This window comes from Colobus angolensis, unplaced genomic scaffold, assembly GCF_000951035.1.
Source record: "Colobus angolensis palliatus isolate OR3802 unplaced genomic scaffold, Cang.pa_1.0 Scaffold45, whole genome shotgun sequence".
In the NCBI taxonomy this organism is placed as follows: Eukaryota; Metazoa; Chordata; class Mammalia; order Primates; family Cercopithecidae; genus Colobus; species Colobus angolensis.
Window position 1 is genome coordinate 4172522 of NW_012117932.1, and position 27283 is coordinate 4199804.

At 37.3% G+C, this 27283-nt stretch overlaps 1 protein-coding gene and 1 pseudogene across 1 annotated transcript in view; one reads left to right on the forward strand and one right to left on the reverse strand.

Annotated features, from left to right (window-relative positions):
• NDC80 (NDC80 kinetochore complex component) overlaps nucleotides 1-24968 on the forward strand; it is a 46537-nt gene extending 21569 nt beyond the window's left edge. Inside the window, exons 11-17 of the mRNA XM_011957790.1 lie at nucleotides 4007-4212; nucleotides 6998-7150; nucleotides 9397-9486; nucleotides 14351-14443; nucleotides 17250-17380; nucleotides 19322-19424; nucleotides 24768-24968. Coding sequence (XP_011813180.1) covers nucleotides 4007-4212; nucleotides 6998-7150; nucleotides 9397-9486; nucleotides 14351-14443; nucleotides 17250-17380; nucleotides 19322-19424; nucleotides 24768-24905 — 914 coding nt within the window. The 3' untranslated portion in view covers nucleotides 24906-24968. The remainder of the gene's footprint in view (nucleotides 1-4006; nucleotides 4213-6997; nucleotides 7151-9396; nucleotides 9487-14350; nucleotides 14444-17249; nucleotides 17381-19321; nucleotides 19425-24767) is intronic.
• Nucleotides 2293-3472, reverse strand: LOC105523087 (annotated as a pseudogene).
• Nucleotides 24969-27283: the final 2315 nt, after the last annotated feature.

Here is a 27283-nt window from a genome sequence, read left to right on the forward strand (position 1 = left end):
CTGTAGTTTTAAAAATAAATTTATTGACAACTGTACTATTCTCCCAGGACTTTGCCTACTTCTGTTTGTTTCTTTTTGGATTTTGCAGGCTGTGTCTGTCCCATGTGGGAGTTGTATACATGGCCCTTAGGATATTTGATTTAACTCTTAGTCTATGGAGTATTGATTGTCAACTCAAGACTAGTAATTACCAAGGTTATTTGCTGAACCGGTTTTTTTTTTCCCCAAATAACTCTGATTTGTATATATATATATATATATAGGATTTGCTCTAAACCAACTCTTTAAATATATTAACTACTTTACACTTCACCCCTAATCATGTCCTTTGTTTATTCTCCATGATGACAAAGAAGCTTGTACTAAATTATTATTGTAACAATTTTTATAATGCAATTAATCAATACTTTTTCTTTTTTTTTTTTTTTTGAGATGTAGTCTTGCTCTGCCACCCAGGCTAGAGTGCAGTGGCACCATCTTGTCTCACTGTAACCTCTGCCTCCCAGGTTCAAATAGCTGGGATTATAGGCACGTGCCACCATGCTCGGCTAATTTTTTGTATTTTTAGTAGAGACGGTGTTTCACCATGCTGGCCAGGCTGGTCTCAAACTCCTGACCTCGTGATCCGCCCGCCTCAGCCTCCCAAAGTGCTGGGATTGCAGGCGTGAGCCACAGCACCTGGCCTTTAATCAATACTTTCTAATACTAATACTTTATCTTTCTTGTCAGCGTATGATCAAGAGAACTGTCATACATCCTTGTTCTTGTGAGAACTTTTTCTGACAGCTGCAAACTCAGTAGGTGAGAGAGAAACACTTAATCATTTGCCATTCCAGAGTGATTTAGTTTGAGACATTAATTTTATAACTGTTAATCTAAGATGTTTTTATCCTATGAGTGTTTTAACTTTTTTGATTATGTAAAGCCATTCATGGCTTGAGTGAATGAGACGTACTTAAATTTTATTTTGTTTTTGTTTGAGAGACAGAGTGTCACTTTGTCGCCCAGGCTGGAGTAGAGTGGCTCAATCTTGGCCCACTGCAACCCCTGCCTCCTGGGTTCAAGCGAGTCTCCTCCCTCAATTTCCCAGGTAGCTGGGACTACAGGCATGCACCACCAGGCCCAGCTAATTTTCATCTTTTTTAGTAGAGACAGGGTTTCACTATATGTTGACCAAGCTGGTCTCAAACTCCTGACTTCAGGTGATCCGCCCACCTCAGCCTCCCAAAGTGTTGGGGTTACAGGCATGAGCCACCATGCCCAACCATAAATTTTATAGATATTATATGTTGTGGATTTTTTTGTGCAGATGCCTGTGATAAATGCATAAAGTTTGACTTTAACCATGAATTTGCTTTAAGCTCACTGTGCTGCAAATAGGTTGTAACAAACCAATATACCAAAATACTAATCCTCTCCACCTTCAGGATGACTCTCTTGACCCCTTGGTCATCTTCATCCTTTCGTCCCAGCCTGCTATAAAAATGCTATCATATTCTATATAGGTCATGAGTCACAGAAGGTTGGAAAACACTATTGGTAAACAGAGAAAGCAAAAACCTAACCAGTTTGGTATGGTTATCACTGAAAATGTCAGTAAAATATGAATAAACTCTGGTGAGTGTGTGTGTGTGTGTTTTGTTTTTTTTTTTTTTGAGTTGGAATCTCACTCTGTCACCCAGCCTGGAGTGCAGTGGCACAATCTCAGCTTACTGCAACCTCTGTCTCCTGGGTTCAAGCAATTCTCCTGCTTCAGCCTCCCAAGTAGCTGGGACCACAGATATGTGCCACCATACCTGGCTAATTTTGTATTTTTAGTAGAGACAGGGTTTCACCATGTTGGCCAGACTGGTCTCGAACTCCTGTCCTCAGGTGATCCACCTGCCTCGGCCATAGTAAGTCTTATCTCAATTTTTCACATAGTATAAATCATATTCTTATGCAGGACGACATTAAGACCCAGTAGTTCTTAAACAATGTTACCAAATAACCACGTATCCCAAAGGCAGACAGTCTTCACAGTGTACTTTTATCTCATTGAAGCTGAAGCTGTTCCTTTACTATATTTTTCCACTTCAATGTGAAGTAGACTGTTAAGGTTTCATTAGGGGTTTAATTATGTGTCCTTTTAAAGAAAAAATGGTTTCAACAATTCTTCTACAATTCACAGTTCTCAGACCGTAACCTTTTTTGTAAATCATATAGTCCAACTACGTTTTGAATAACCAGATGTCTTTAGTAGATGAAATCTCTCAATGTGACTGTAATAAATAAGCATCTGTATCCTGATTCTTATTTATGGCATCTCATCATATGCATATATCCTGGAACCAAAGAAAGATGATTTTCCTATGTATCTCCTACAATCCACTTAATTGTTTTAAAATCAGAATATTTCTGTCATTTATGATTTCTGTTCGGATGATAATTCTGACCACAACCTTTTTATGACTGCTTGAAGCTAGTTTATTTTATTTTATTTTATTTTACTTTATTTTCCCAAGACAGAGTCTCACTCCGTCCCCCAGGCTGGCGTGCAGTGGCATGATCTCGGCTCACAGCAGCCTCCACCTCCCAGATTCAAGTGATTCACGTGCCTCAACCACCTGAGTAGCTGGGATTACAGGCATGTGCCACCATGCCCAGCTAATTTAGAAGAGACGGGGTTTCGCCATGTTGACCAGGCTGGTCTCAAACTCCTGACCTCAGGTGATCCACCTGCCTCGGGGCTACCCAAAGCACTGGGATTACAGGCGTGAGCCACCGCACCTAGCCACTGAAGCCAGTTTAATCTACTATTACATACTTTTCAAATTTGCTTTAAAGCAGTGACTTTACTAGAAATAACAAGTGTACTGGCTTTCTTCTGTAAACTGTTGGTAAGCCCAGGAAGGCAATCTACTGCAACTCCAAGCTCTTCACTTATACTCTTCTTTCTCCAGAAAGTTAAAACTACATTCAATGAGCCTTTTCAGAAAAAAATCAAAAGTTTTCCTGCTGAACAAAATTTTGGCCATTGTTTCATGGTCCTGAGAAACCTTTGGAAAAAAAAACACTATATTTTGATGATGGGTTTTCTGTTTGAGAAGAACCAGAATCACTGGGATTAACCAAATATGTGTGACTCAACTGTCATGGCTTAGTTTTTCAGGCAGGTAACCTACACAAGTCACTTCATTTTCTTATTTGCCATGGCACAATCCCCACTTCTAGGGGACTGTTTTTTCTGTAACAAGAATTTAGAAAGGGATGTTTAACTTTCTGAAATAGACTGCCTTATGTGGTTTGATCTGGGCTTTTCACCTTGTCCAACTGTTCTGTTTATGTAAGCAGTCAGCTGTTTTAGATATTTCTTAACCTTCTTCATGTTTTGTTAGTGAAATTAGAGATCCTTTTTCTAGGAAGGTCAATGGAGTGATCCTCGATATTATGAAAGTTTCATTTTGTTCACATTGTGAGTTTCAAGTGTCATATTCTCTTAAATATTGACACCTTGTGGTATCATGGGGCCTCAGTCTAGAATGTCCCTTGGTCCCATACGGGGCCATTCAAATGTAGACGCATGCATGAACCCAGAATTCTTAATGACAGTCATTATTTATGAAGCCACATTTTTTTCATGTAGTACTTTTTGAAAACCATTGCAAGCTAATAGGGAAATAAGTTTCTTAACATAAAACTTTAATTCTACTATCTTCCAGAATGTTATAAACAAATAAAACATTTGTTTATAACAAATCTTTTATGACAGATCAAAAAGAATTATCCCAAAAAGAGAATATACATATATATGTATATATATGACTTGGAAATTTATATATATATTTGTAAATGAGACTTGGAAATTTATATATATATATGAAGTATATATAAAAACATATGTATATTATATATACACACATATATATGATTTGGAAATTTAGCTATCTTAGCTCTATTACATGATGGCATCTGTTTCTTTGTAGTAATTGAAGATACATTAAAAATTTGTTTTTTTCCAACACAGAACTAGAATGCGAAACAATAAAACAGGAGAACACTCGACTACAGAATATTATTGACAACCAGAAGTACTCAGTTGCAGACATTGAGCGAATAAATCATGAAAGAAATGAATTGCAGCAGACTATTAATAAATTAACCAAGGACCTGGAAGCTGAACAACAGAAGTTGTGGAATGAGGAGTTAAAATATGCCAGAGGCAAAGAAGCGGTATGTCATACCATTTCCAGAGTGGCAAGTCATCATAGCTGACCTTTCTAAAGGTCTGTCCCAATTAAGAAGAAGTCAGTGGGTAGAGTAAATTGGCTTAAGAGGTAAAACATTAGCATTGGCATTTTAATGAAACACTCATCCCTTTATGTCAATTCAGTAACATCCCAATTTCTCTCAAATTTAAGTTAACTTATATTTCATAACTCAACCAAAAAGTAAGCAAAAAGTCTAAAACTATGAAAATAATGTTCTTAGGTCCCACTCCTTTTCCTCTGTAGAAGAGGAAATGAGTCCTTCATTCACCTATTCACTATTTAAACATTAAGATTGAACATCTGCTGTGTGTCACGTATGCTGGGCATAGAGGAAATAAAGATAAAACATTGGCTTTCCCCTCAAAAACTTCCAGCTGAGTTTGCATTTACTGCCATGAAATGAGACCTTTAATAGATGTTTGGTGCACAAGGTACCAAATTTAGTGTACATGGTATGGGGAGATGGCTGAGAGGTTTTTAGAAAATTTCTTAAAGAGGGAAAAACAACTGAATTGGCAAGTATAGGGAAGGGTTAGCATGGCACAGGTAGGGGATTTGCTGAAGAATTGTGTATGGGAAAGTTCAGAGATAAAACAGTCTGATGTGTAAGTTTTTCATACAGCTGGAGCTTAATAGCAAGTGGGACAGAGCAAGAGATGAGAATCAAGAGATAAGAATAGACCGGAGGATGAGGAGTCTTTTCTTGTTTAGAAGATTGGACTTTATCCAGAAAGCTCTAAGAAGGCCTTAAAATTTTTAAACAGACGTGGTTACATCTTAGAAAGATCTTATTTCTGATCATGTGAAAATCTGTGGCAGCAATCTAAAAAGAAATTACTATCATTCTCTAAAAGATAGTAAGGATCCGGGCTGGGTGCAGTGGCACACGCCTGTAATCCCAGCACTTTAGGAGGCCGAGGCAGGTTGATCATCAGAAGTTATGAGTTCGAGACCAGCCTGGCCAACATGGTGAAACCCCGTCTTTACTAAAAATACAAAAAGAAACCAGGTGTGGTGGCACGTGCCTGTAATCCCAGCTACTTGGGAGGCTGAGGCAGAGAATCACTTGAACCCACGAGGCAGAAGTTACAGTGAGCCAAGATCGTACTATTGCACTCCAGCCTGGGCAAAAATAGCAAAACTCTGTCTCAAAAAAAAAAAGTTAAAGATAGTAAAAATTCAAAGAAGTAAGTAGATTCTGACAACTTAGGAGGTAGAGTGAATGAGACTTGATGAAGGAGGGAGGAAGTGGTTGCCCTGTCTGGCTTGGATAATTGGGCAAGTGCCACTCACTCGGGGAGAGAAGAGAAGGAAGAAGTTGTGAGACAGGAATGGGGATGGATGTATTATATCCATGTCTAAGTGAAAATAGGTAATAGACTGTTATATATTTGGGTCTGGGCCTTGGCATGAGAGAAGCCAATTATTCAACTTAATTTCAATGTTATGGGTAATACATTACCAATTTAGCCAACGTTTAATGTATAAGTAATAAGTCCAAATTTTAATGTATAAGTAATATTGCTTTTGAGAGCTAATGCATTTTTGGAAATTGCAAATTGGTTAAGCAAGTTCCAATGTGTCCTCTTACCGTTGCATTCCTTCACTCAAATTGATTTTTGTGAATGAGTAATAACAATGAGAAACGAAGTATGCATTTAATGGAGGAAGCAGATTAAAAACAAGTTGCCTAGACTCTGCAAATTCATTTATTAAATCAAATATTAAGTATCTACTATATGCCAAACACTGTTCTGGGTGCTGTGGATAGAGCTGCTTTCATGGAACTTATATTCAGGAAGTGGAGATGAACAAATATATGTCAGGTAGTGATGATTGCTATGAAAAAAATAGAACAAAATAAGCATTTAGAAGAATTAGGGGGTTATATTAGGAGAAAGCCTTTCTGATGACCTTATTTGAACAGAGCCCTGAAGGAAGAAGGAAGGAGAGCAGGAAATGTGAAATATGTTACTAAAATATTTTTATCAATAGAGTTAAAATAACATTTTCAGACATAAATGATTACCTTCTACTTATTTTGGATACATGAAATGTTTTAATTTGTACATTGACAAAACTAAGGTTGTTTGTTTTACAGGTTTCATAATTTATCTGGCACTTCAAAAAGTAAATTTTAATTAACACCTAAATATGGACTCTTATTCCAAGCTGTCAGATAAATGGAAGATACTAGTATATTACACACCAATTGATAGTCTTAATTATTCTATAAATTTAAGTGTTACTAAAACCTTATCTTCTTTGTATATTTTAAAACTGCTACTCTTACTACTAAAGATTACTGAATTACTAAACTACTAAAAATAGGTGTAATATGTTTTGTATAAAATTGCAGAAATGCCAATTGAGGCCGGGCGTGGTGGCTCAAGCCTGTAATCCCAACACTTTGGGAGGCCGAGACGGGCGAATCACGAGGTCAGGAGATCGAGACCATCCTGGCTAACCCGGTGAAACCCCGTCTCTACTAAAAAATACAAAAAAAAACTAGCTGGGTGAGGTGGCGAGCACCTGTAGTCCCAGCTACTCGGGAGGCTGAGGCAGCGAATGGCTTAAACCCGGAAGGCAGAGCTTGCGATGAGCTGAGATCCGGCCACTGCACTCCAGCCTAGGCAACAGAGCAAAACTCCGTCTCAAAAAAAAAAAAAAATTGGAGAAATGCCAATTGTAAAAAACATATGGAATGGGGCTGCTTTAACATTTCTTTTTGTGTTCTCTTCTTACAGATTGAAACACAATTAGCAGAGTATCACAAATTGGCTAGAAAGTTAAAACTTATTCCTAAAGGTGCTGAGAATTCCAAAGGTTATGATTTTGAAATTAAGTTTAATCCTGAGGCTGGTGCCAACTGCCTTGTCAAATACAGGGCTCAAGTTTATGTAAGTAATCATGACTGCTTTTAAGATTTTTTAATTCTATGATTGATATCTCTAGAATTTGAACTTTGGCATGTTCATAACCCGGTACTAAACAAAGGAGTAAAACACTGAAGCTGTATCTTCTTTCTTCTTGATCACAGAAATCTTCAACTATCCAGTAAAAAAAAATTGATTACATGTAAAATAGATACCAGTACTATAAAGACAGAGGGCCTAACCCTTATTGTCAGGTTGCTAATGATCCCCCCAGAGGAGAAAGACATCAAATGCTATATATGTGCTTCATTAGAAATCTTTACAAGTTGTAACGAAAAGATCAGTTCTTCCCATGTAGCAAAAAAGACTTTGGAGATGGTAACCGTGAAATGAAATCTTGAAAGATGAGACATTTATGGGAATGGTCTGTAGAAAGAATTCCAGGCACAAGGGCACACATGAAGGCATAAAATGTGTTAGAGTACTAAGAACACTGGTAATCTACAAGGAGAAATCCGTGCCTAATTTTAAAATATGGCCAAGGCAGTAATTTGGGGAAGAAAATTTTTAAATAGCTCTATTGTAACTTGTCAGTTATTTATAGATTTTAGTATTTGAGTTGCCCCTAAAAATGCCAGTTTTCAAAATACTTCAGTTTTTAATAGAAGAATATTAAATCAAAAGCTATACATTTTTCCCTTGAGAATTATTCATTTAACAAGTATTTATTAAGTATATAATATGTTCCAGACCAGTTACGTGTTACAGATAAAATATCAAGAAACGTACATCCCTGCTTTCCCAGAGATAACAATTTGTGAATGGACAGACATTGATTAAATCAAGCTATATTCATTTTCAATAGAAAAAATACATCCAGTAAACATTTAGTCTATTACTAATCTATCTATAGATAAGCAGGCAGAGTTTGCTCAGCACTGTTTTGAGTAGTTTGACATGGCTGATGCAAGAAAATAATTACATGAATCACATTCTTGTAGAAAAGATTACATAATGCAAAAAGAAGAATGAATATGTTCAAGGAGAAATTTTGCTTTCATCTCTAGAAATAGTTTTACATAATAATAGAACAATAAAATAGAATCAATAAGGTACAAAGCCAAGTGTTATAAGTAGTACTTAGTGAAAAGTTCTTTAACAGATTAAAGAGGCTGGGCACGGTGGCTCAGGCCTATAATCCCAGCACTTTAGGAGGCCAAGGTGGGCAGATCATGAGGTCAGGAGTCCAAGAGCAGCCTGACCAATGTGGTGAAACCCTATCTCTACTAAAAATACAAAAATTAGCCATGCGTGGTGGCACGCACCTGTAGTCCCAGCTACTCGGGAGGCTGAGGCAGAGGAATCTGCTTGAACCCGAAGGCAGAGGTTGCAGTGAGCCAAGATCGTGCCACTACACTCCAGCCCAGGCAACAGAGTGAGATTCCGTCTCAAAAATAAAAAAAAAAAAAAAAACAGAAAGAGAGAGATTAAAGAGGCCATTGCATCTTTTGAAAGGAGCAGGCCAAAATTAAAACTCAGCAGTAACTTCAAAAGACCTACTTAAAACATAATGGCCTATGGGATTTTCTTTCAGCATGATGAAATGTTTTGGAACTAGAGGTGATGTGATGGTTACTGTATTAAATGCCACTGAATTACACACTATAATTTTATGTTGAACTTTATGTTTATTTTATGTTGTATGTTTAATTTTATGTTAACGTCATTTTAACCTAAGTATTTCTGTTTAACTATTTTAAAGTGTGAATTTCACCTCCATTTAAAAAAATTACAAGCAATGAAGTGAAATTACAAGCAGTGAAGTTAAAGTCAGTAGAACAGTATAAACATAAGAAATACAAGCAGAGAATCCTAAGACTAAACAGTCGAAAAGGATTAAGAGAAATGGATACTTCTGGATAACATAGCATAAAAATACAACCTACATATAAATCCTTTTCAAAAAAAATACTGCAGTAAGCTAAGTGTACTTGTAAAATGTTTAAATAATAGCAATGAATTTCCAGGATAGATGAGCAAGTCTCGAATTTTGCAAGTACTCGAAACCAAAAGCAGGATATAGTCTACACTTTGATTAATTTGATTAAAAACTAGCTTTGTTTTCTGTTTGACAGTATGTTAGATTTTAAACGTTATAGCTTCACTTTTTCTCCAAAAGTGACTCCTCCTATCACAGTGTGCAGATTCCTCAGAACAGATATTTTGTAATTAAATGTTATATGTCACCCACATTCCTATATATTTTATAGGTACCTCTTAAGGAACTCCTGAATGAAACTGAAGAAGAAATTAATAAAGCTCGAAATAAAAAAATGGGTTTGGAGGATACTTTAGAACAAGTAAGTAATAAAACGTAAAAAGTCATAAAAAGCAAAAATTAGATTTTAAAACCTAAAATTAAATGTTATTTGTGGTTTCTGATTGCTAAGGAATTAATTTTTTAATAAAACTATGAAAAAATGAGAATTGGACACCAAGCAGTTAAAGGAAACCCCTTGTTAATTCAGCTCTTTAGGAACTACTATGATCTGGCTAATAGACTTCAAGATATAAAATGAAATTTTACTTTTTCTCAGAAGAGAAGCTTATTTATTTTTTCTCATCTGGAAACAAAACATATAGCATTTCACAAATAATTATGCTAGTAACTCACAGAAAGACATTTTTCCAATGTTAATAAATTCTATCAAGACTTCGTTTATATTAGAATTTTTAGAAAAATAGAAAAATTTGTAACATTAGATAAGTGAAGAGTTTCATCACATCATACTATTACTGTAATTTGAGGTTTCTAAAATATCTATGGAGAAAAGATGAGGAATTTGGACTGCTCCCTGGGAATGATGATGATTTGCAGTGAAGTCTTCCTTTAGCCTGCTTCATTTTGATTTCTGTTTTTTGTTGGAATGGGTGCTAAAACCTGGAGATTCTCAAAAGGTATGAATTCCAAACAACAGGAACTTCATGTCCAAAACATCTTTCAGACTGACTTGAACTTTTTAAAGGCTATAGATGGGAGAAAGTTATAAAATGACTACTATAGACTAGGCCCCATGTTAGTGTCCTAAAGATAAATACATCCTTCAGGCACTCCCATTTAGAGAAAAAGGCTGACATAGGTACAGTTATGCTCATCAGATTTTTAGGTTTACAAAACCCTTTGGGCTACAGGAAAACATAGCTTAGAGGGGATGCACATACCCATCTTCCAAAGATAAGACTACCTGGGCATTCTCGATTTCTTTCTTGAAAATGTTGGGAGACTTAAACCAATGTATAGTAGAACTAGAGGGAAGGAAACAGGTTTAGGAAATGTTAAGGAGGTAGAACCCAAGGATTTCATGGCTGAATGTGCAAGCTTGAGGAGAAAGAAATATCAACATGACTTCCATATTTTTGATGTGGGCAGCTGAGTGGATCATAGTGCTGTTAACCTAGAGGAGGGAAACTGAGAGCAGGGTGTGGTGCGGCCAGTGTTGGAGATGGAGTGGATCATAGTGCTGTTAACCTAGAGGAGGAAAACTGAGAGCAGGGTGTGGTGCGGCCAGTGTTGGAGATGGAGTGGATCATAGTGCTGTTAACCTAGAGGAGGAAAACTGAGAGCAGGGTGTGGTGTGGCCAGTGTTGGAGATGTTGGGCTTGCTGTCTGTGGGATATCCAGGAGGAAGCAGAAGCTACAGATTCAGAGTATAAGAAGGAGATCAGGGCTGAAAATACAGACTTGAGGGTCATTAGAGCATATGTAATAGTTGAAGCCATATATGTGGATGAGTGTGGAGGGGAAAGTGGCAGAGGATTGAATCCTAAAGAGTAACAACATTTAAGAGACTGGCAAAGGAAGGAGATTCTGGGAAAAACTCTTAGAAAAAGTGGACAAAGTTAGTTGGAAAACAACAGAAGAGAATATACTTATATGGATATGTAATATACATAAGCCAAAGTAGGGAAAACTTTTCAAGAAGGGAGAGATCAGTAATGTCATACAGAGACTAACAACTAAAATTGTTTTTCGTGTTGGACAAATAGTTTAAGTTAAGATGAGATGGGGTAAAATGCAACTGGAAATAATAAAGGTTATAGAGAAATTAATGAATTAGAGTAACGAAACATTTAACCTGAAAAGTATTTTAAAATAATTGCCAAAACCATTTAAGAAAAAGCAGGAAAATATAAAATGAGAAATGGTTTATAGAGATAGTGGAAATTTATTTGAATTATGAAGTAATATAGTATAAACAAATTTATATTTAAAATTTTTTAATGAAATGCAGTATAACCTGAACAATAGAAATCCCAAGAAAGTCAAAATATGAAAGTAACCAGAAACCAAAGTAAAAAAAAAAATTTGCTCTTCAAAAGACTCCAATAATGGATAATTTCACAGGTCAGTGTTTTCAAATACTGAAGACTGGATAATTTCTGTGACATGTAAATTATCATAGAGCATAAAGAGACCGAATTCATTTATAAGGCTAATGTAGGCCTCATGCTATAACATGACAAAGATATCACAGAAAGAAGAAATTAAGCTAATCACACTTGTGAATATGAATGTAAATAAAGGTTAAAGTTAAATATTTGAAACTGAAATTTATGCAGCAAATGTTTTTTGAGTGCTTATGTGCCTAGTACCGGAATGGATGGTGATACTAGTGCAGTGTGGCATCTGCCTTTGTGAACTTCTTTTTTTTTTTTTTTGAGACAGAGTCTCACTTTGTCTCCCAGGCTGTAGTGCAGTGGCTGGATCTCAGCTCACTGCAAGCTCCGCCTCCTGGGTTTACACCATTCTCCCACCTCAGCCTCCCGAGTAGCTGGGAGTACAGGCGCCCGCCACCACGCCCGGCTAGTTTTTTCTATTTTTTTTTTTTTAGTAGAGACGAGGTTTCACCGTGTTAGCCAGGATGGTCTTGATCTCCTGACCTCGTGATCCGCCCGTCTCGGCCTCCCAAAGTGCTGGGATTACAGGCTTGAGCCACCGGGCCCAGCCGTGAACTTCATTTTAAGTGGGAAGATAGGAATGAAAACAATTTCTTCTCTCATAACTTTTTGTAATATAAATACAGCGCACTATGGATTCTCATAATGCACTTAAGTACAGTCTCCTTCTGAGAGAAGTGATAGCGTAGCTGAGTTGTGAATAAAAGCAGGAGTTGGCCAATGGATACACCAAAGGATGCTCGTGCTCATCCACATGCATGCACACATACATACTACAGCATGGACCGGGCGTGGTGGCTCACGCCTGTAATCCTAGCACTTTGGGAGGCCAAGGCGGGTGGATTGCTTGAGCTCAAGGAGTTCAAGACCAGCCGGGCAACATGGCAAAACCCGGCCACTACAAAAAATATAAAAATTAACTGGGTGTAGTGGCATGCACCTGGAGTCCCAACTACTCCGGAGGCTGAGGTGGGAGGATTGCTTGAGCCCTGGAGGTGGAGGCTGCAGTGAGCTGAGATTGTGCCACTGCACTCCAGCCTAGGTGACAAAGTGAGACCCCTTCTCCAAAAAGAAAAAACAAAGAGCACAGCATATTAATACATTATCATGAGTGTAAGTGAGATAAGGGAGAAGCCTGGAGAGACAAGAACCTAATTATGAAGGGGCTTGCTTAGTGATTGAATTTTTTTTATTCTATAGGCAGTAGAGATCATTGAAGATTTTTAAGTAAGGAAATAACAATAGTTATTGTTATTTTAGTGATTTCACACTGTTGGCCTTTGGAAGAATAGATTAGAGGTGCATGAGACTAGACCGTGCAATTAAGAGATGTATCAATATCCTGTACAGTGAATAATAAATGGTAGGGACCCAAAGCAAAGCTATTACAGTGAAGATGGAGAAAGGAGATTTAAAGATGGAAACAACAGTTTGGTTGTCCGTTTGTATGTAAAGGTCGAGAAAGAACTCAAGAATGCCCAGGTGTCTTATCTTTGGCAGATGGGTATGTGGTGATTGATAGAGAATATAAAAGAGAAGCGTATAGAAGAGAGAATTGTAGGTTGGGATATGCTGAGTTTCAGGTCTCTGGGGCATCAAAGTGGAGAATGTCCAGTAGGTAATTGGAGCCGGGCTGTGTGTGTGTGTGTGTGTGTGTGTGTGTGTGTGTGTGTGTGTGTGTGTGTAATGGAAATGTGTACTTTGGGAATCAGAAAAACATGTTTAAGTAATTGATGCAGCTTTAGTAATGCTGACATGGAAAGTGGAAGCTGCTCAGAGATGAGTGAACATGGTTTTGACCAACCATGAGGATCAGTGGAAGTTCTGGTTGCTTGAGTATCTGTTGGTGTTATTACAGGTGAATTTAAAACAACTTGTTTAACTTGTTAGTTACTGCAGATGTAACATACCTTTAGAAAAAGTCCTTGGTGTTAGATCTGCTTTCGAGTTCTGGGCGTATGCTAGTTGTATGCGTCACTACCCTGTGTTGTAGCAAATAACAATAGCTTCACTAAATTTTAACCCCTAGATTTTTTTTAAATTTCATATGTGTGTAGAATTATCCTTTTTTAAAAAGTCAGCTATTTATACGTTTTACTATTTTATGTTTCCTGCAGGAAACAGTTTCCTCTTGGTATCGCTGAAGAACATTCTCTATTAATTGCTGACATCCACTGGCATCAGCACTTGCCAACAGGAAACGAACTTGAAAAACACTTTTTTCTTTCAGTTTTGGTTTCAAGTGATCTTAAAGTTCAAGCTTTAACAAGATTAAATGTGGTTACCTTATTACTTTTTGAAGGAAAGCATGACTATAACTAATAGCAAATGTCTAATAAAATTAATACAAACAATTGTTTTTGAACATTTTAGAAAATGAACATAAAAATGAAAAGCTAAATAGCTATAGTAGATATAGTCTAAATAAAGCTAGATTTCAAATCCAGAGGCAAAAATTATTTATATATGAATAAAGTAATATAACAATATTAATAATATATGTAATATATATGAGAGCTTAAAAAGCACTCGCACAACAACTAGTGGAAAAACAGATATTAACATCCTTAACTTTGAGGTTTCTTTGAAATTAATTTCTCTTTGGAGAATAATAAAATTTTTGGACAAATGATAAGTGAGAGTCCAAAAGGACTAGAAGAAATAACATTGTTCGGTTAGCTGATTGATAGTAGAAAAACTCTATAACTTGTTAAAATAACTTTGATGTATAGTTAAGATTTCTCAACCAAGGTTTTATTTCCCCAGTTGAATGCAATGATAACAGAAAGTAAGAGAAGTGTGAGAACTCTGAAAGAAGAAGTTCAAAAGCTAGATGATCTTTACCAACAAAAAATTAAGGTAAGAACTTTGCTACAGTTTGTGTGGGTTATCCAAAGCTATGTCATGATTGCTTGATGAGTCATGTATTCTGACATCAAAACCAAAATCTTTAAGCTATATACATCCTATAACTTGTATCTTAGGTTAGTTTTCTCTGCCAAAGTTTATGGTAAGGAGTCATTTTATTTTCTTTAAAGGACATTTTTCTGGATTAGAGCTATTTTACCATAGAACACATTTACTGTTCCTTTATCTGATATTTTATACTTGCATATGTGACTCAATATCCTTGCAAAACTAAACAGAATCTCTCCTACCTTTTTATAGAGATTTAGGGTTATGTACTGCTAAAGCCTGAACCCCAATAAGGTCTTTTGAATATGTAGTTGCCTGCCAAGAGTCATTGTAAATTGACTATCCTGGTCACATTCCAAAGACCGTTTACATGCAATCTAGAAGGTGGGTAAAATAAAAAGACTGACTCCCTACCAGACTGTCTGACCAGCATTTTAAAATATTGAGATGACTCTATTTGTTACCACTTACACAATTCATGTGAAAATTTTAACTATGCCAATATTTTTTACTTATGTCAACGACATTACTTATGTTTACTTATGTCAACGAAGTATGAGGAACTGAAAACTTTTCTCTTGGCCTGTATTGTATTTAGGACCTATTTGTTTTCTTAAACAGTGTGAAATGTTTAGAAAATACACCACATAATATGATCTAAATGTGAAATACAAGACTTTGGTAATCATTTTTATTTTTTCACATATCCTCCATGACAATGCTTGAGTTGGCCGGGCGCAGTGGCTCAAGCCTGTAATTCCAGCACTTTGGGAGGCCGAGACGGGTGGATCACGAGGTCAGGAGATCGAGACCATCCTGACTAACACGGTGAAACCCCGTCTCTACTAAAAAAATACAAAAATCTAGCCGGGCGAGGTGGCGGGCGCCTGTAGTCCCAGCTACTCGGGAGGCTGAGGCAGGAGAATGGCGTAAACCCAGGAGGCGGAGCTTGCAGTGAGCTGAGATCCGGCCACTGCACTCCAGTCCGGGTGACAGAGCGAGACTCCGCCTCAAAAAAAAAAAAAAAAAAAAAGAAAAAGACAATGCTTGAGTTTACTCCCTGATGCACTTAAATGAAAGGCTTTATGATACTTAATCTTCACAAACCTTAGAGATGATGAATTTGGGCTACTTTGCCTGTGCATAGTTAATACATCTGTGAAATAAGGACCTAGATAAGGCCTCCTTGAAGCTCTTGAGAAAAAATCTTAATTAAAATATTATAAAATTTCCTGTTGTTCAAACTGGAAGATACTGCTGAATGAATCCTATGCAAGCTTTTTGAAAAGGCCACATTTGGTAAATACTTCCAACTCACCAAAAAACTAAAAAACTTCACTTCCTAAATTCCAGCCAGTTGACCTTGGCACCCTAAAAACTGAACCAATTTTATTTAGTTTCTACATCTTTGAGAATAAAATGACTTTTAATTTTTTAAAGGAAAAAGTATTTTTTGTTCATAATATAAATGCTCATTACAAACAGTAGAGACTCAAGAGAGAAAAGTATAAAATGGGAACTGAAATGTACCTTATAATCTGCCATAATGCCATCACTAGAAACAATGGTTAAAGTTTAGGGAGTGTCTTCCAGATATACAAACATGTATTTTTTTAATGGTACCAAATTATGCAGTTTTTCATAATCTGTCTTTCTCAGGAAAAGATATCATGGATACCTTTTCATACAAATGTAGAGAGAGCAATCCTTCTATTGTGTTTTTATTTTACATATATACATAAGTATATATATAACTTATTTAGCTAGCCCCTTATTAATTTTTTCCCTAAATTTTCAACTGACAAATAATGTTGCTGTGAATATCTTTGTATATCTTTACGTATTTGTCCATTCCTTCCTTTGATAAATTTCTGAAGCGGAACCATTGAGTTAAAGGTTATATATATTTTAAATTTTAATAAATGTTTTCAAATTTAAAAATAATAATAAAATCACTTTTTTTTTTTTTTGAGACGGAGTCTCACTCTGTCGCCCAGGTTGGAGTGCAGTGGCCGGATCTCAGCTCACTGCAAGCTCCGTCTCCCGGGTTCACGCCATTCTCCTGCCTCAGCCTCCCGAATAGCTGGGACTACAGGTGCCCGCCATCTCGCCCAGCTAGTTTTTTGTATTTTAGTGGAGACGGGGTTTCACTGTGTTAGCCAGGATGGTGTCGATCTCCTGACCTCGTGATCCGCCCATCTCGGCCTCCCAAAGTGCTGGGATTACAGGCTTGAGCCACCGCGCCCGGCCTTTTTTTTTTTTTTTTTTTTTTTGAGACAGTGTCTCTCTCTGTCGCCCAGGCTGGAGTGCAGTAGCACGGTCTGAGCTCACTGCAACCTCCATCTCCTGGGTTCAAGCGATTCTCATGCCTCAGCTTCCTGAGTAACTGGGATTACAGGCACAAGCCACCATGCCCAACTAATTTTTGTGTTTTCAGTAGAGATGGGGTTTCACCCTGCTGGCCAGGCTGGTCTCAAACTCTTGACTTCAAGTGATCTTCCCACCTCGACCTCCCAAAGTGCTGGTATTACGGGCATGAGCCACCACGCCCAGCCGCATTTGTTTTTATAATACGGAATTCCCAAAGGAGCACTTTAAAGTCTCTTGCGTGTAAAACAGTAAGCATCTTGAGAATACAAATGATGCAACCTGATTTTACTTAAGTGCTTTTTATAATTGTTTTAAATCCATCTAGAGTATACAGAATGTGAATATCAAGAAACCCATAACCATGACTTTATCCTGATAGGAAGCAGAGGAAGAGGATGAAAAATGTGCCAGTGAACTTGAGTCCTTGGAGAAACATAAGCACCTGCTAGAAAGTACTGTTAACCAGGGGCTCAGTGAAGCTATGAATGAATTAGATGCTGTTCAGCGGGAGTAAGTTTATATCACCAAGATTTATACGTTTCTTTTCAGATTATTAATTTAACAGTTCTGTAAAATTAGATCTATTTTTATTTGCTTTAATTTATAGTATACAGGTATTTAGGATGGAAAGAATGGTATATAGAACTTAAGTACAACTGCTTATAACCTGAGAACTTTCCCTATCAACAGATACATTCTGTTAGTATTACAGTTACTGTCTACCAAGAAATCATTAATCTTTAGATCTAGTTAATACATGACTTTTAATCCCTGAAAACAACATAAAAAATTTTAAATCAATTCGAATAAATTTGGCTATTTGTTAGAGAATTTTAATAAAATTTCACTAAGCTTTAATAAACTCCACTGAGCTCATGTTTTTATTTCCTAGAAATTATGTATATTATATAATAAAATGTAATTATACTATAAATTATAGTTAGTCTACTATAACACAACATATGCCTTCTAAGTAGTTACCTTGCTATGCAAAATCATGCCATAAAAATCACAGGACCTATGGGAAAACTGATATTGAGGCACAGCATTAAAAAATTTCATCAGTGGTCAGGCTCAGTGGCACACACCTGTAGTCCCAGCTACTCGCAAGGCCGAGACAGGAGAATCACTTGAGCATAGAAGTTCAAGGCCATCCTGGGCAACATAGCAAGACTCCATCTCTAAAAAAAAATTAAAAACTCCATCGGTGACACATATAAACAAAAGATAAGAATCAAACAAAAATGTTAGCACAATGATACACATATTTAATGGTTAAGAAATGCATAATGCTACGATCAATATGGGACCCTTCGTATTAAAAAGACCTCTAGTTTGATTTGAGAAACGGGCATTCAGAAGGCAGCAGACTGAGTTACTGTAAAGGGTAGAAAGTGGGTTATCTGAAGTGGGATGGAAATTGCACCATCAGTAGTGGATGCATGTGGCTCATTACATATGCAGTGCCCTGAGTGGCTAGTGTACATTTGATGTGTGTGCTTACGTTTGTGTATTCCTTTGCATCCGGATTCAGCTGGGTGCAGTTTTCTACATTCATCAAGTATTTCTCAGGGAAGAAATTGGCATAAGCAAACATGAAATTTGCCAGATTATGCTTATATTTCCAAACAAACATAACAGAACTGCCTGCCTATATATTTTGTTGTATTTCTTAGAAGTACTTTATAATCAAATTGTACATTGTCAGGATCTCCTCATTCTCAGGTTCCCTTACAATTTTTAAAACTTACATAGGAAAAATTTTAGCCACACTATATAATAACTACAACTACAAACAGTGGCATCCTTTCTTTAAATAATATTCTGTCTCTGTGTATATAATGCTCTTGTGCAACTTATATAAAATCAATATACTGAACAGTTAATCCATAGGCTTGGTGTACATTTATGTAGAATATACATTTTTTAAGTCTTAAGTTGCCCTCAAATAACTGAAAAATTTCCTACTTTGAGACTGCAAGTACAAGCCTTGTGAAAGTCATTTGTCTTCACTTCTTTATTTGTAGGCCAAGGGTGGGGAACTCAGTTGAGATTTATTTGGCCTGCAATTTTATTGGTTTTAATTTGAATTTGAATACCTACAAGTAAGACTTCTACTCTCCTATTTGCAAATTTTTGTCTTGCCCAGAAAGCATTTGAGTTTACAATCCCTTTGGAGACTGTTACAACCCTTCGCTCCAAAGCTTTATACATTAAAACATGAAGTTTTGGCGCTCTTTTGTTTTGTTGCTTGCAAAGAATCTTTGAAAATGTTTATATTTCTGTTTTAATGATTGATAGTAGGACCTCTACAGATTATACATACAGCATGCAGCACACAAATCCATCACAGTTTGGTTTTATTGAATGTGGAAATGGGAAGTGAGCTAACTAGAACTGATGTATTCATTTTTTTCCTGGACAACTTAAACAAGAGTTTTTGTTCTGCAGATACCAACTAGTTGTGCAAACCACGACTGAAGAAAGACGAAAAGTGGGAAATAACTTACAACGTCTGTTAGAGATGGTTGCTACACATGTCGGGTCAGTAGAGGTAAGTGTGTGATGGTCTTTCCTACATTCCAAGAAAGGTTTTTTAAAAGTTTGATATATTTCTGCTTTCTTCCATAGAAATTGAATGATGAATTTTATTTCTATTTAAAGTATGATCTAGCAAAAATTTATCAGAATAATCTTGTCTAGTGGTATGGCAACATGATGCAGGGGAACATTTGTGCATTTTATTTTATTTTTTTAAATTTATTTTTATTTATTTTTTGAGACAGAGTTTCACTCTCGTCACCCAGGCTAGAGTCCAATGGCATGGTCTTGACTCACTGCAACCTCCACCTCCCAGGTTCAAGTGATTCTCCTGTCTCAGCCTCCCAAGTAGCTGCAATTACAGGATCCTGTCACCACGCCCAGCTAAGTTTTGTATTTTTAGTAGAGACAGGGTTTCAAAACATGCTGGCCAGGCTGGTCTCAAATTCCTGACCTCAGGCGATTCACCCTTCTCCGCCTCCCAAAGTGCTAGGATTACAGACTTGAGCCGCCCACTTGTGCATTTTATAAAGTAAACTATTGTATTTGCATAAACAACATGTCATGTTATGTATTACATCGACAATGTGTGATGATGCTATGCCAGGCCATGTTCTGCATACTGGAAACATATTAGTGTATTTACATTCATACATTCAGGGTTTCATTAAGTTTAAGATGAAAGGGCATATCTTATGATGATTGTTATTCCTTTCTGTGATTTCATATAAGCGCAAAGTAAAGTGTTTCAGAAGCATGACGTTTATTTACCTTATCCCCACTCTTCACACAGCTGAAGTTCACCAGTAAAACTATCCCTCCAACCTGCTGCACGGAGCCGCAGAAGCTAAGATAAATTGCTGAGCTATAAAATTCCTGGTTAATGTATTAGGTGGTAATATATTTCCAGTTTAAGAAAAAAATTCACTTTGTCATATTAATAGACTTCCATTTATTGAAAACATGACCATATGACACCCCACTACCCATCCTCTCTCCTGAAAGACATTGAACTGCTGCTTTCTTGGTGTCAATGGTCTTCACTGTTTAGTGTGAAGAACTAAGAAAAGCATCCTAGATACTATGTCAGAAAACATGGGTTCTACCCACTTTCTAATTCAAGCACTTAGTGGTTCTATAACCTTGCCTGATCCTTTTTCCACCAGTGTTATTCATCTGAACCATATGACAAAAAAATTATCTGAGTGAGTGTGTTTTCATTTTCCCAAGGATAGTATACAATAATTCTATTCTAGATGCATAAGAGAAAAGTTTATTCATAGCATACAATTGATGGCTTAGGTTGACAGAGCCTGTTTGTATATATCATTTTACATCTTTGGGTCTTTAGTTTCTTCATCTGTAAAAATGAAGCAGTTGTGCTAAATAGTTGTGAACATCCTTAGCACCTCTGACTTTCTTTTCTTTCTTTCTTTTTTTTTTGAGACAGAGCCTCATTCTGTCGCCAGGTAGGACTGCAGTGGCGCGATCTCGGCTCACTGCAACTTCGCCTCCGAGGTTCAAGGGATTCTCCTGCCTCAGCCTCCCAAGTAGCTGGGATTACAGGCATGTGCCACCATGCCCAGCTAATATTTGTATTTTTAGTGGAGACAGGGTTTCACCATGTTGGCCAGGCTGGTCTCAAACTCCTGACCTCAAGTGATCTGCCTGCCTTGACCTCCCAAAGTGCTGGGATTGCAGACGTGAGCCGCTGCACTGGGCCGTGATTTTCTATTATCTGCAGCTCTACTGTCTGTCCTCTGTGTTAATTCAGTAGTAACTTATCACTAGGGATTTGTGTAAAGTAATCACAGTTATCAATATTTTAATCAGTTAAAGTTAGAATTGAAAACCTAATGGTAAGTTACTATTATTTTTTAGTTTCTGTACAGTTTGGTGTTATTGGGAAAATTAGACCAAATTCAGCAAACACTAAACACTTACTTTGCACTATGCAAAATTTATGATTAATCAGTATAAATTCTTCATAGCTTTCGTAAAATATGGAAGAACCATAGAAAGTCAAGCCATGCTAGTTTGGTTGTCCAATGAACAATACTGGTTGAACAGATCAGGCACAGTGAGGAAATTTTACAGTGAGTAATGAAGTTGGACTAAAGAAAACAGAGGGGTTTAGATCTAAAGGTACGTTTAGATGGAATATTTTTCTTGTGGGACCAAGTGTTTATTTGAGCAGTTCCTGGTTGGAGCCCCATAAAGGTCTCACGTGTGGCTTGATGTTCTAGAACAGGGGTCAGCAAATTGCAACCTGCAGGCCCAATTGGGCCTACAGCCTGCTTTTTTAAATAAAGTTTTATTGCAACACAGCCGTCTCATTTGTTTTAGTATATCTTTGGCTGGTTTTGCACTACAATGGCAGGATTGAGCAATTGTTAAGAAAACCATCTAGACTGCCAAGGCTAAAGTAGTTATTATTTGGTTCTTTACAGGAAAACTTCGCTTTTCCTGCGGGACACACAATCACCTTTTTTTTTTGTTGGGGGAAAGGGGTCTGTTTAGGCATACCAAGAATTATTATAAAGCTGTAATAACTAGCACATTGTAGTATTGATGCAGAAGGGCCAGTCTCTGTGATTAAGAGTGCAGACATAGATGCATGAGCATAGACAGGAAATATATGTCTATGAGAGAGGCAGTATTTCAGAATAGTCGGATAAAATGAATTGTTCAATTAATGAAGTTGGATCCCTACCTTAAACTCTACACAGAAATCAGTTCCAGATGAATTCAGAAATTAACGTGAGGCTAACTTTTTTAACTTTTACAAGAATTATAAGAGACTATCTTTATGCTTTAGGGGTTGTAAATGAGTTCTTAAATTAGACACAGAAAGTACAAACCACAAAAAAAAATTATTTACAAATTTACCCTTATTAAAATTAAAATCTTCTCTACATCAAAATACGTGAAAAGAGAGTGGAAAGACAAGCCACAAACTGATACAAGATGTTTTTTAAAACACAACTGGTAAAGGATTACCATCCAGATATACAATGGCCTCTGAAAAATAAATAAATGGACCAAAGATTTGAAGGGGCCCCGAAAATATGTACATCTAATATGTATCAATAAAAGTAATTTTTCTACTTGAATGAGAATTTATCACAGAAGAACCAAGGTGGCCAATAAACATATGAAAGTATACGTCATATTCCACACTTAAGAAATTGGCAAAAATTTAATTTGATCATTAACAAATGCCAGCAAGGATGGGATGTGGAGAAATGGGAGTTCTAATTTACTGTTAGCAATTATGTAAATTGATAAAATAATTTTAGAAAATAATTTGGCAGCCAGGCACGGTGGGTCATGTCTGTAATCCCAGCACTTTGGGAGGCCAAGGCCGGCAGATCACAAGGTCAAGAGATCGAGACCATCCTGGCCAACATGTTGAAACCCTGTCTCTACTAAAAATACAAAAATCAGCTGGGTGTGGTGGCACGTGCCTGTAATCCCAGCTACTCAGGGGGCTGAGGCACAAGAAACCAGGGGGCGGAGCTTGCAGTCAGCTGAGATCGCGCCACTGCACTCCAGCCTGGCGACACAGCCAGACTCTGTCTCAAAAAAAAAAGAAAAGAAAGAAAGAAAGTAATTTGTCAATCCCCAAAGCCAACTTTCACTCTAGGTATATTTGCCCTAAAAAAATATTTACACCATATGCTAGGGGCTGTACTAGGTTGAGTAGTGCCCCCCGCGAAAGTCACATCTATCCCAAATCACAGAAACTGACCTTGTTTGGAAGTAGGATCTTTGCAAATGTAATTGGTTAAGATGAGGTCATACTGGATTAGGGTAGACCCTAAATCCAGTGACTGGTGTCCTTATATGAAGGTCATGTGAAGACAGAGGCAGATATTGGAGTGAAGCAGCCACATGCTAAGGAACACCAAGGACTGCCAGGAGCCACCAGAAGCTGGGAAGAGGCAAAGAAGGATTCTTCCCTAGAGCCTTCAGAGAGACCATGGCCCTGCTGACATCTTGATTTCAAACTTCTGGCCTCTAGAACTAAAAGATTACATTTCTGTTGTTTTAAGCAACCTAGTTTGTGGTAATTTGTAACAGTATCAGTATTTGAAATAACAAATAATAGTAATAATAATAATGTGGCATGTTAGTTTCCCATTGCTAATGTAACAAATTACCACCAACCTAATGGCTTAAAGTAACACAAATTTATCATCTTAGAGTTATTAAGGTTAGTCTAAAATGAGTCCAAAGGGCTGTAATATTTCTGGGGCCTTTGCCAGCTTCTAAAGGCCACCTACAGTCCTTGGCTTGTAGCTGCTTCCTTTATCATTAAAGCCAGTGCATGGCATCTTCTCTCCTCTCTGCCCTCTGCCGCTGTCCTTAAATTCCTTCTCTGACTCTGACACTGGTGATTTCCTCTTCTAAGGACCCACCTGGATACTGCAGAATAATCTCCTTTTCTCAAGATCCTTAACTTAGTTACATCTACAGTTTATTTTGCTATGCAAGCTAACAGTCACAGGTTCCTTTCTGGAATTAGGTCATGGACATTTTTGGAAAGGCTGTTACTCAGCCTACCACACCTGGGAACAAACAAAACTTCATTGCCAGCAAAATAAGTAAATGTTGATATATTCATTCTAGAATACTATGCAGCAGTACATTGAATAAACTGCAGCCATATGTAGTAACATGAATGAATTTTAAAATACTGGATGAAAAAGTCATAGAACATTATATTTAATATCATTTGATAAATATGAAGGTTAAAACCAGGTACTATTAAATCAATATATTATTTAGAGATGCATTCATCTCTGTGTTTGTGTAATAAAGGTATAATGTAAAGAAAAGCAAAACACCATTCAGGCGAGAGGTTATATCTTGGGGAGAAAAAAGAAGATACAATTAGGAAAGGGCACAAAAAGAGAGCCTACATGGTGAATACAAATATATTCTTTTTACTTTTTTTTTTTTTTTTTGAGCTGGCATCTTGCTCTATGACCCAGGTTGGAGTGCAGTGGTCCAATCTTGGCCCACTGCAACCTCCACCTCCCAATCTCAGGTGATCCTCCTGTCTCAGCTTCTTGCATAGTTGGAATTACAGGCACACACCACCACACCTGGCTAATTTTTGTATTTTTAGTAGAGAGTGTGTTTCACCATGTTGATCAGGCTGGTCTCAAACTCCTGACCTCAAGTGATCCGCCCACCTCAGCCTCATAAAGTGTTGGAATTACAGGAGTGAACCAGCCCTTTTTATTCTTAACTTAAAAATGTTATCCTCTTGTTTGTAAATTTTACAATTAAACATTTTTAAAGAAATTAATATTTTTTTACTTTAACAATTGTTAATTATCTTCACTAGAAACATCTTGAGGAGCAGATTGCTAAAGCTGATAGAGAATATGAAGAATGCATGTCAGAAGATCTCTTGGAAAATATTAAAGAGATTAGAGATAAGTATGAGAAGAAAGCTGCTCTAATTAAGGCTTCTGAAGAATGAAGATAAAATGGTGATCATGTATATATATATCCATAATGAATAAAATTGTCTCAGTAAAGTGTATTTTTCTCTCTCATTTCTTACTAACTTCAAATGGTGAGAAGACAAGGTAGTATGATTTAAACCAGAAGTTGGCAAAATACAGGTTGAGGATCCCTTGCTCAAAATGCTTGGGCCCCGAATTGTTTTGGAATTGGATTTTTGGGGGTTGGGTGTTCTGTTTTGTTTTCAGATTTTGGAATTTTTGTGATATCTTGAGGACAGGACTCATGTCTAAACATGAGATTTATTTATACACCTTATACACATAGGCTGAAGGTTATTTTATACAATATTTTTAATAAATTTGTGCATGAAACAATTTTGACTACAATCCTTCATGGGGTCAAGTGTGGCATTTTCCAATTGGCATTATGTCAGAGCTCAAAAAGTTCAGATTTTAGGCTGTTTGCAGTGGCTCATGCGTGTAATCCAAGCACTTTGGAAGGCCAAGGTGTGAGACTGTACAAAAAGTTTAAAAATAAGCCAGGCGTGGTGGCACACACCTGCAGTCCCAGCTACTCAGGAGACTGAGGTAGGAGTCTACCTTGAGCCCAGGAGGTTGGGGCTGCAGTGAACTGTGATCATGCCACAGTTCTGCACACCAGCCTGGGTGGCAGAGCAAGACCCTATCTCCAAAAAAGAAAAAAAAAGTTTCAGATTTTGAAACATTTTGGATAAGAGACGTTCTCAACCTGCATCATGTGGGCCAAATCCAGTCGCACCCATTTATTTTCGTATTGTCTATTACTGTCTTCTTACTCCAATGGCAGAGTTGAGTATATTCCAAAGAGACCATGTAGCCTACAAAGCCAGAGATGTTTAGAAATGTTTACTTTCTGGCCCTTTACAGAAAGTTTGCTGATCCCTTGTACAAATTATACAAAGGTTGGTACTAACTAAACTTTTTAATGACTCTAGGCATATAGTACAACCCACGCCTAATCCAGAGCACTATCGTTTTCCAAGAAGATAAAGTTCTTTCTGGCTTCATGCCATCTTTACTCTGAAACGAAGAATATAGAATGTGAGAAACATAAGAAATAATAAAAGAGTTCAACCCCCTCATTTTAGAGATGGGAGTTTATGTCTAGAGAAGCTCTGATTTCCTTCAGATTACACCTCTTAGTAGTGCTGGAAGCCACAATGGGACTTACTTGAGCTGGTGCACAATCCTGCGTACAGCCGCAGGAGCCATGAAAAATGAATATTCAGGATGTTAGAATGTGAGGTTTAAATTTCTGTTCTTTCAAATGTGAGTCAGAATGAAGAACATAAAAAGAAATGTAAGTAATATACGATAAAAAGTTGGAATGGAATTACAGCAAGGCTTTATGAAGAGAAGAGCATTTAGAGTGGAATGAAAAGAGGTTACAGTTTAGGGATAACTAATAATGACAAGAATAGGCCGGGCGCGGTGGTTCACGCCTGTAATCCCAACACTTTGGGAGGCCAAGGCAAGTGGATCATGAGGTCAGGAGATCGAGACCATCCTGGCTAACACACTGAAACCCCATCTTCACTAAAAAATACAAAAAAAAAAAAAATTAGCCCGGCATGGTGGCAGGTGCCTGTAGTCCCAGCTACTTGGGAGGCTGAGGCAGGAGGATGGTGTGAACCCAGGAGGCGGAGCTTGCAGTGAGCCGAGATTGCGACACTGCACTCCAGCCTGAGTGACAGAGCAAGACTCAGTCTCAAAAAAAAAAAAAAAAGACAAGATTAGTAGTTACCAATGTATTGAAAAATCTTGACTTCTGACATCTAATAGAACTTTCTTCAATAGAAATGTTCTATGTGCACTACCCAGCGTGGTAGCAGCCACATGTAGTTATTGTGCACTCAAGTGACACATGAAGAAAGAGACTCAAAGATCTGAATGGACATCTCTCAAAATCAGACATACAAATGGCCAATGGGTATGTGAAAAAATGCTGAACATCACTATTCAGAGAAATGCACATCAAAACCACAATGACATACCTCACACCAGTGAAAATGGCTTTTATCAAAAAGGGAGTAGGGTTCCTGGCAAGGATGTGGACAAAAGGGAACCCTCCTCCGCTGCTGATGGGAATGTAAATTAGTGCAGCCACTGTGGAAAACTGGAGGTTCCTGAAAAAATTAAAAATAGAACTATCATATGATCCAGCAATCCCATTGCTGGGTATATATCCAAAAGAAAAGTAATCAATATATTGAACAGATATCTGCACTCCCATGTTTATTGCTGCACTGCTCACAATAGCCAAAGTATGGAATCAACCCAAGTGCCCCTCAGTGGGTAAGTGGATAAAGAAAATGTGATATATATACACAATGGACTATTCCATCATTTAAAA